The 10301-nt window shown below is 36.0% G+C and overlaps 1 protein-coding gene across 1 annotated transcript in view; it reads left to right on the top strand.

Annotated features, from left to right (window-relative positions):
- The first annotated feature begins 326 nt into the window (after positions 1-326).
- The window catches only part of sgsm1a (small G protein signaling modulator 1a), a 40938-nt gene continuing 30963 nt past the window's right edge, over positions 327-10301 (top strand). The window contains exons 1-2 of the mRNA XM_016288294.1: positions 327-412; positions 529-572. Of these exons, the coding sequence (XP_016143780.1) occupies positions 394-412; positions 529-572 (63 nt within the window). The 5' untranslated portion in view covers positions 327-393. The remainder of the gene's footprint in view (positions 413-528; positions 573-10301) is intronic.

Raw genomic sequence — 10301 nt, 5'->3', positions numbered from 1 at the left:
AGCAACAAATCAATCTTGCTTTTAGCAACTTCCCCTAAAAATTAGTTGGCAACACTGTCAGTCACGCGTTTCAACCGGAGGAGACTTACTGAAGCGAAAGTGAGAATTATTCGTCCAATTTTTGTTTCAAATTAAATTCGTTTACGAAACACCAATACACCCAAGCAGCTCCCACTGAGATGAATAGAAATTAGCAAATATTGAAATTAGCTCACTCCAGGAATATTGTGACTCCTCGGCACCCGGAGATTGCCATCTCCACATCTCTAGGAATCTCTCTGGCCGGTCACGTGATCTCGCAGTAGCATGGAACGCTTTAAAGTGCTCTGGCTTCATCCAGTCGAGTGCTGAGCGTCAGTGGAGTGGAGAGCGCGAGAGCCCAGCACCACAATAATGGCAACCACAACAGCAGGTGCGACAGCATTCTGCTTTCATTTCTCGAAACACTTCTAAACCACGCTATCGCATGTTTGACTTTTACTTGTTTATGTTTAATAATTAATTTTCTACATTTTTTTTGTTTCCTAGAAGGCGAAACCCGTCAAAGACTGCTGCGAAACGTGAAGAAGGAGGTAAGTGATAGTAAAAACAAATAAAGCCAAGTGAACACAGGGCTGAAACGCCCTTTAAAATGTGACTCATGATTCAGACATGTCTACAAAATGTGTGGTGTTAAGTTAACCAAACACTGGAGCTAATATTATACGTGAAAGAAAGCTGCCAGAGCAAAATAATTTTTTTTTAATGCTGTTAAATTGTTGGTTTAGTTGTTGTATTGTGATAATCAATAGATCTCAGTCTACAGTATATCATGAATAATATATTCAGTTTTACATATCTATTTTTTCCTGAATATGCTGCATCTGTTTGTCTTATTCCCCATCAAGCATCTGCCACTGACTCAATGCCAGCTTTATCACACTATTTTTTTCCAAAGCATATTCATGTCTGCATTAATAAAATAGTGAGTGTGACGTTTTATTCAAATGTGATGCTGTTACAGTCAGGTTGGCAGGTCTCTGTTATATTATTACATTTAATACATTTGATTTTGAAACAACAAATTTCTCTATGGATTCAGATGCATTTAATATACAGACAAACGTTTTGTTCAAATGTACGAAAACATTGAAATGTATTTATATATCATCCACATCTACGGTTAATGATCCATACGCACTCTGTAAGCACTTTCTATATGTTACAACTGCCCATATCATCCCTCAGACTGCATTGTGATTTTGAGTCCTTAAAATACCTGTTTGTTCATAGAATTTCTTCTTGTTGAAATGTAAAATACAGCTTAAGGCTCACTGCATCTTTTAATTTATTTGTGGTATTGATTTAAGGCCAGTCCTGTCTCTTTTGGCAGCACAGAATGCATTGTGTGGTCTTTGACTTTCAGTCATTTCATTTGATTAATAGGTTTCAATAATCCTTTTGAGTTAAGCAAGCGCTCTCTCTGTGTATTTGCACGAGTGTATGTTTAAGCGGTTGCTCAGTGGATGAGGTTTTGTATGAATTTGGATGATTTCCTCACAGCAGGCATGTATGTAGTAGCCGCACTTGCCCTATACTACTGTTTTGATTTATGGTTCACTATTATAAGTTGTGATAGCAGTCGCTGATATCCTTATCTGTCATGTGTGTCAGCGATTCATCCAGACATGAGTGCAGTGGATTTTTGAGTGGTACTGTGGTATATTACTGTTTTTAAATGTAAAACTCACAGCTTTGTGGCGATTGGACAATGCATCATCTTTTATGGACCCCGTCTTGTTGCAGTCATGTGGTGCAATGTATAAATAATGAGAAATGATAAAAATGCAATAAAAAAGTTGCATTTACAAGAATGAACATTGGGGGGGAAGAAAGGGTAAGATGCCTCCCAGGGCAAGATGATGGTACAAAATATCATCTCAACACTTTTAGTAAATAATTACGCTATTTTTAATTTTGTAAAAATCATGTCAATATTTGTGAGATTTAGTCAGTTGAAACAGTTTAATTGATCTAGTTTTGTGTGTCTGGAAAATAGTGATCTATGACACTGCATTATGTTTTTTTGTTAATGAGAGAACACACTAATGTTTTTAGATTTGTGGAGCAAAAATTATAGTTTTTATTTTGAAAAAAAGATAAAATTAGACCCTTAGGGGTAAGATGACCCCCCTTCCCCCCAGAATTGGTACAAAATGCCCCAGTGGCATGTTGTTAGTGTTATTATTTTTTAAATGTACTGCTTATTGTAATTAATGGGGTTATTATTCACTATATACATGAATTAGATGAACATTTAAGAACATCTCCACTTTTCATTAAAACGTATAGATTAATTGAATGAAATCATGTAATATGTATTCATAGTGTTCCAATAATGACACATCTTCAATTAAAATATGGGCAGTTAAATCTGTAAATATTCATATGCCTATATATAAGTCATAGAATAAATGTACCTTTCAGATGAATCTCTTGGGATTCTGCTTTGTTTGTCATCATCAGTTATTCAATTATTCTACTAAATTGTCGTACAATTTAAATTGAATAGTTGATTAAGTATTTTACATTAATGATACTTTTAAAATATATACATATTAATAAGAATTAAATATAAACATTCATTTATGCATTCTGTAGAAGTTTAGCCAGTAGTGGGGTAAGATGCCCTCTTGGAATAATTTTACATTTTGTGCTTTAACAACTAAATTAGTAAATGTTTCTATTTAACTTACCTTAATAACACATTAGCTGATGCATGCATTATCATCTTGGACATGCTAAACATATTAGTTACAGTCAATTACTATTGACTGAATTACTACACATTACTATCAGTCAAATTTAATATAAATCTGTGTTGTTGTTTTTGTGCAAATGTCAGGCATCTCAGATTGAGGTGTTTGGCAGTCAGAGCCTGGTCTATAATCTGTCATTGCACTGTGTCTCAGAGCATCCCTGTAGATGCATAAAAAATGAATTTTCAGTGCTTGAAACACATTATTATGATGACTGGAACAGCTAATCAAGAAGAGCGGAGGCAGGTGAACTCTCACCCTCCGTTGTATGGTGCTCATAATGACAATGTATTCTTGATCCAAGTGTTTACAGCATAACTGCCTGGAACCTGGAGTGATTTGGCATTTGCAGTGCATATTTACCCTATTGCAGCAGTTAACTAAAATTATGAAATATTATTAATACAGATATTACATTGCTGATACGATGAGCACCGACAATGTGACAAAAAGGCTCATTCTGTGTCTGTCACTATCAGTCTGTGATCTCTCTCTCTCTTTCCCACACCTGTATTGACACAAGGAGAGGGTCATGCGCAGAAAGCCTCACACTCTAGCCAGCAGCCCACCATTTGTTTACCTTTCCCTCTCAGCTTCCTTTAACACAGCTAGTTTAATCCATAGCTTATCAGTGTGTCCTTAAAGAACCTCTTACTTTATTTTAAACTGAGTGTGGATTTTTCCATATTTTCAAGAAAAATTGCTATGGAATTAGTTGTTAAAGGGGTTTTTAACTGGATGATGCGATTTTCAAGTTTTCCTTTCTCTTTGGAGTGTTACAAGCTGTTCGTGAATAGATAAAATCCCTAAAGTTGCAAAGACTAAAGTCTCAAACACAAAGAGATATTCTTTATAAAAGTTAAGACTCGTCCACGTCCTCCAAAAATACCTCGTTCTAACACGCCCCCACATGTCTACGTCACTGTGTGGGAAGATTTGCATAACGCCGCCCAAATGTTCACGCAAAGGAGGCGTAACTTTGATTCTCGCTGTAGTATTGTTGCTGCCGCCGCTGCCATGTCGTGGAGACGCTGTGTGTTTCGTTGTGAAAGCGAAACTACTTTGTTTGGTCTTCCAAAAGAGGACACGACTAGAAATCAGTGGTTAAGTTGTATTTACAACACTGTTCCAGAACAGTTCAACCCAAATATTCAGATGTGTGCAGCGCATTTTACGGAGGACTGTTTCCTGGGAGAGTAGCCTACAATGCCGGTGTTCTGACAAATAATGCTGACTCACAGCCTGTAAGTATGTTTTCATATTTATAGGATTTGCCACTGATGATTCAAACGCGAGTTTTGAGCAGTGTAGAGTAGCGCTTGTTGTTTGTCATTTGTCCGATCACAAATGCAGACATGGTTTTATGTTTACGCGGCTCGATACGCAACGCAACGCGTAAAAATACAGTATAAGTCATTATAATCAGTCACCACTGGATGCAACAAATGCCTTGTTTATAATGGGTTTTATTGTTTTTGTCTCATCGCGCCGGACACGGCATCACAGTATGGTAAGGGGCGTAACATTTCCGTCACACGCTTGAGGTATTCGGCCAATCACTACGCACTGGATAGCTGACCAATAAGAGCACACCTCGCTCTTCAGACCGATGAGCTTTGTAAAAATCGACACGTTTCAGAAAGGGGGGCATAGAGGAGAAACAATAATGTACAGTATGTGGAAAATAATGTTTTTTTTTTACCTTGAACAGCATAAACACATTTCATTACACCAAATATACAAAATAATGTTCTTTTTTAGCAACGTCATAAGACCCCTTTAACAGAAACATCATTAAATTGGTTAGTTTGACTTAAACTATACAGTAGTAAAGACTAGAGTTTGTGATAAATCATGAAAAGTCATGATAGGTCACACGTTAATTTTCTGCACTGGATTTGGAGAGTATTTAAAGAAAAAAATTGTAAATTGTGTTGCTGAGAATGACTGGTTCTGCAGTAAAGATTTCTTTCTCTTTGTCACTGTTTAACGCACTACTGAAATCCTGCACCCAGTCAATATTGTTTTTGTGCTTAATTAGCATAGATTAAACAATAGAGTCAAATAACATTTCATAACTAATTCAAGAGATATCAACCATTTCGAAGGTGGTTGAATAAATGGTGCATTTTAAAGGGGTCACAAAAGATTATTCAGCATTAATTAAATCGTGAAATTTTTAAATCATTGTTTTTAGTAACCCCCACAGGCAGCATCTTAGTCAAACATAGTAAAGAAAATCTAATCGTCCTCCTTTTCCCCCCTGATTATACATTTCTAATGGAAAAAACCATCTGTTAGAGTCTGTGAGCCAATTAATCACCATGTTCTGGGTGCAGAGACCAGTCTGTGAATGTGTTACGAAACAACTCTGCAAGATGTTGTTTCAGTGTGTGCAAGAAACACTTAAACCTCATGCCAAATAGCAGCAAACCTCAGCTACTGGCGCAAAAGCTTGTTAAACAGTCAAGCCACTGAGACTCATTTAAACCTAATGGGTTTGTATGTGACTAAACAGAAGACACATTACACTAATGTGACTGAGAAGAATTATTTATGAATGTGCAGACTGTTTGTATGAAATCGTCCAACATCTCTTAACACCAACTCCAGTTCAGTCATACTTTGGTTTACATACAGGTGCATCTCAATAAATTAGAATGGTGTGGAAAAGTTCATTTATTTCAGTAATTCAACTCAAATTGTGAAACTCGTGTATTATATAAATTCAGTGCACACAGACTGAAGTAGTTTAAATTATGAAGTATTCTAATTTGTTGAGATAGTGAATTGTGAATTGAATGGTGGGTTTTTGTTAAATGTGAGCCAGAATCATCACAATTAAAAGAACCAAAGACTTAAACTACTTCAGTCTGTGTGCATTGAATTTATTTCAATTATTCAACTCAATAGTTTCACAATTTGAGTTGAATTACTGAAATAAATGAACTTTTCCACGACATTGTAATTTATTGAGATGCACCTGTATAGCCAGGTGTTTCAAATGCATTGATTGATTCTACATTTTTATTTTTAGTAATTTTTTAAAGAAACATTATATATGATCTAACCGTTGCAACCTTTTTTAGACTCTTTTAGATAAATGTTTGAAGTAAATTCATGTTGTGATCATGATCGTGTCTCATTGATGAGTCATATGTCTGCAGACATCTGTGCTCAGTGAAACCCAGTCCACTGTACAGTCATTGCTTTTGAGATCATTTCAGGATAATATATTATGCTAAAAAATATTCTTCAGGAATGATCAGTTACATTGTTTTTTATTTTTATTTTTACTAAAATTACTAAATTAATTAAAGTGGTAAAAATATACTGCATAATAAATGGAATAAAAACTAAATGGAAAAGGAAATGCATCTTTAAACAAACGTGCCAGAAAATGTTTGTTGTACAAAAAATATATTGTTGAACACTAGCATCAGGCATGGTGCTTTCCAGTGTACTTGGGACTTTTTCTAGATCAGGCTGAGGTTAAAGTAGCTGTTTGTAGCGGTAATTTTTGACATATTACAAGTCTAAAAGATGCCCTGGTTTGTATGAAATATTTAGTTTTTGTGTGGCAGCAGTAAATAGCAAATCATGTTAAAGACCCTAGTTTAAAAAAATCTAGTATTTAACATTGTTTACATGTTTGTCTGATGTTTTTAATATGCTTAAAGACAAACCATGTGCAAACTCATTATCTCCACTCATTATCGGCTTCTATTTGTAGCGTGTTTTTGCAGTGTTGAGCAATGTAGCCAATTATCTGGTGATTTCATGAACGCAATGAACAATCAGAGGTGTTTAAGTTAGAATCTACTTACCCCTCAAAACTACACAGTTTTGTTCAGTGTTGGGTTCTGCAAGCTTCTGAATCATCTCATTACAACAAACTAAGTGTAGATGTGATGTAACTAAGAGATTAATTGTGTAGCATAGAGCTTCATTGATTATAATGGAACTTTGTGCGATTTAGATGAACCATGAGTGAACACTTTTTAGTGATTGTATAGTGATTGATTGGGAGTTCTCTTTTCATGCTTTCTAGGCTAATTCATTCAGAATTTGAATAAATTCACTCATGGATTCACTCTGATAACCATTTATCTAGTATTGTCACTTGTAATTGCGTAGCGTTTACTACTTCAATTAGCTGAGTGAAAATGTAGCTTGTGTGATTAGTGAGCAAACTCATGGATTTGCCTACTAAATGGAAAGGGTGTAGAGTTATATTCAAGACATGTAGAAATTATATAAGCCATTTTAAGCCATTTGGGAATTTGTTTTGCATGGGGGGGGGTGGCATTGAAATATCATTTTCATGATCAAAGATGGTTTTATGTGATGAAATTAGTGACTTTAATATAAAATAAGACCAAATGAGAGTTGTGTGGATTTGCTGTCCATTGTGGGCTTGTGACAGCTCTGAAAACAATTGGGGCTGCAATTGCTTTCATTGTGTGAATTTCTTTCTGAGTAGCGTCCACTCAACCTCTTAGCTTTTCAATTCGTATGTTCACTCTCTCAGCGTGATGAAGTGCGGTAATATGTGGCAAATCATTTTTGTGCTGGTGGCATGAATCGTGGCAAATGCCATTCCCATTCACAGCCGGAATTGTTCATTGGTTCTGCTCCGAGTTGAAGCAACAGTTTGATGTGGTGCCAACACATTTGGGAAGTAACTTGGCAACCCAAGCTCTGAGACTTTCCATGCCATCTCCATGGAAACCTTTGTCATGCTGCTGAGACATCAGGGACAGCCGAGCTCCAAATAGACCCCTACAGTCTCTCTCTCTTTCACACACACATTTACACACACACACAGCTTGATAGAGTGTCTACCTATCAATGCACACTACAGTTTAAATGAGGCTGATCAATAAGAGTTTAGATGCCATTAGTAAACATTTATAGGTGGATTTATGTATAGTGATCCTTAATTCAGACCTGGCAATGCACTCTCACTGATGATGAATGTGGTTGTTTTGCTCGTTTTCATGTGGCATTTCTTGATATTCTTACAATATTAGGTGCATCCCAACGTTTGTGTACTTATGCGGTATTCAATGTCTTTTTTTAGTGTAAATACTGTGATCACGTCAAATGCCCGTGTAATTCACTAATTTAACCGAAAAAAAATTGTGGTATGTTTGAGATTTTATGCACTCCACTAGTTGAATCTGTAATTATGTATAGCAGATGGGACAGGGGCTATCAAACGCCGATGATGAATGATAAAATAACCTCATAGAATTCATACACTAGCTGTTTAAGTACATAGTGCATTGAATAAGTGCAAAGGACATCGTTTAGGACACAACTACACTCAAAAATGATCTTTTAAAAAAAAATCTATTTAAACATTACTGTTTAAAATCTTTTTTTTAAATAAATGAATAGGCTACCTTTACTTAGTATGAATGCAGAAAATTGATCAAAAATCACAGTAAAGACTTTTATAGTGGCTTCGCGCTGTGGATCGCCGGATCGGCTTTCACCGTGGACGAGTCCAGCCCGGTGTCGTCACGTGTGGTTGCCGCAAGTTCACCGGCCGAACCGTTCTCTAGCCCGCCGCCGCTCACTCACTCAAGCCCGCCGTGTGTGATGCTATGTGTTTCATTGTGAAAGCGAAACTACTTTGTTTGGTCTTCCAAAAGAGGACACAACTAGAAATCAGTGGTTAAGTTGTATTTACAACACTGTTCCAGAACAGTTCAAATCAAATATTCAGATGTGTGCAGCACATTTTATGGAGGACTGTTTCCTGATCCTGTTAGAGTAGACTACAATGCCGGCTGTTCTGACTTACAGAATATAAGTACGTTTTCATATTTAAAGAATTTGCCACTGATGATTCAAACCCGAGTTTTAAGCAGTGTAGAGTAGCGCTTGTTGTTTGTCATTTCTCCGATCACAAATGCAGACATAGTTTTACATTTACGTGGCGCGATGCAGCGTGTAAGACAGTATAAGTCATTATAATCCGTAATTATGTCCCCAATGGATGCAACAAATGCCTCGTTTATAATGGGTTTAATGTTTTTGTCTTGTCACTCCGGCCGGGACAGGGCATCATCACAGTATGGTGAGAGGCGTAACATTTCCGTCACACGCTTGAGGTATTCGAGCAAAGAGACTGACTCCAAACTATAAATATAAATCGATTTATACATTTTATAAACTGATGAAGAAAAAAAAACTGTTCTGATATCAGAAAAAAATTGTTTGGTGCATCCCTACTCTCTGGACCCTTTTGACAACTTCTTTAACAGTGACAACTATGCTATAAATTTATGTTTTTATGACTGAAACACAAATTTTGATTAATTGCATTTGCCTGATCTGTTTAAAAATGTCAGTATCAGTGCAGGTATTGGATTTGTGCATCCCTACAATAGAGAGCTCTTTATATCTGCGCGATGAGTCAGCCACGAAGTAAGAGCTTTCATGAACTTATAACCTCCGAAAGATGCACTCAAGGGTTCATCAGCAAAGCCACCTGGAATGCTGTCCTTCAGTTCAACTCATCAGTTAATGGATTTTTTCCTCATTCTAGTGTATGCAGACTTCAATTGGCAGTATTGATTGAATATGCTTGAAACATGACCCTATACTAGTATCATTAATTTCCATAGCACTTAGCAAGAACCACTAATTATTAGGGCTGGGTAAAAAATATCGATATCTCGATAATAATTGATTCTCATTTTTATGAAAAAATATATTGATTCTTAAATCCCAAGAACGATTAGTCTAGCCTGTTTTCAGTTAATGGACGGAAGGGCACTTCCCATCCAATATATCGCAATAAGCATTGTGTGTTGATACTTTTAATATGAAACAAAGTCTCAGATTTCAAATTCTGTTCATTGTATTGCAGTATTCAAACAATTAATGCCGTTTTGGCGCTGTTTAATGTGGAGTGACAGATCGCTGTAGCGCCTCAGTTCAACAGACACGGCAGCGTGTAGCGCACATGAACTGATCATCTCCTCCACATTAATACCAGTTTCAGCACAAAATAATCATGACTAAACATCCGAAGTTAAGTTAAAAGAAAGAGTACGACTTTACAATCCTTATTCTGTCTCATGTAATTGCTCAATCAGTGTTTCAGCCACGCAAAGACATCAATATAACGGCTTGTATACAATATGTCACGTAAGGTCACATTTACCTCAGAAAAACATATTCGGTGACTATAAACTCATTAGTCAGATAGGAAAATAAACTGTAGAAGAGGGGCATTTTGCTAAATATATGCACCATATAACATATTCATTTTAAATTTAACTGTTCTTCAATGTTTCATTTATGTTTGAATAAATCCATAAACTTTTTATGACAGCCACCATTGTTTATATTTCGAAAAAACGAATTGAAGTAGAAATATTACTATGTAATTGTAACTTTATTATTTTAAAACTTCATTAAGTGTAATTTTAAAAAATCAGTCAGTTTTAACCTTCAATATTATAGTAATGTAGTACCAACTGACTC

This window comes from Sinocyclocheilus grahami, unplaced genomic scaffold (genome assembly GCF_001515645.1).
Source record: "Sinocyclocheilus grahami isolate Dianchi unplaced genomic scaffold, SAMN03320097.WGS_v1.1 scaffold230.1, whole genome shotgun sequence".
NCBI classification, from domain to species: domain Eukaryota; kingdom Metazoa; phylum Chordata; class Actinopteri; order Cypriniformes; family Cyprinidae; genus Sinocyclocheilus; species Sinocyclocheilus grahami.
This window is presented reverse-complemented; position numbering and strand designations above follow the sequence as displayed.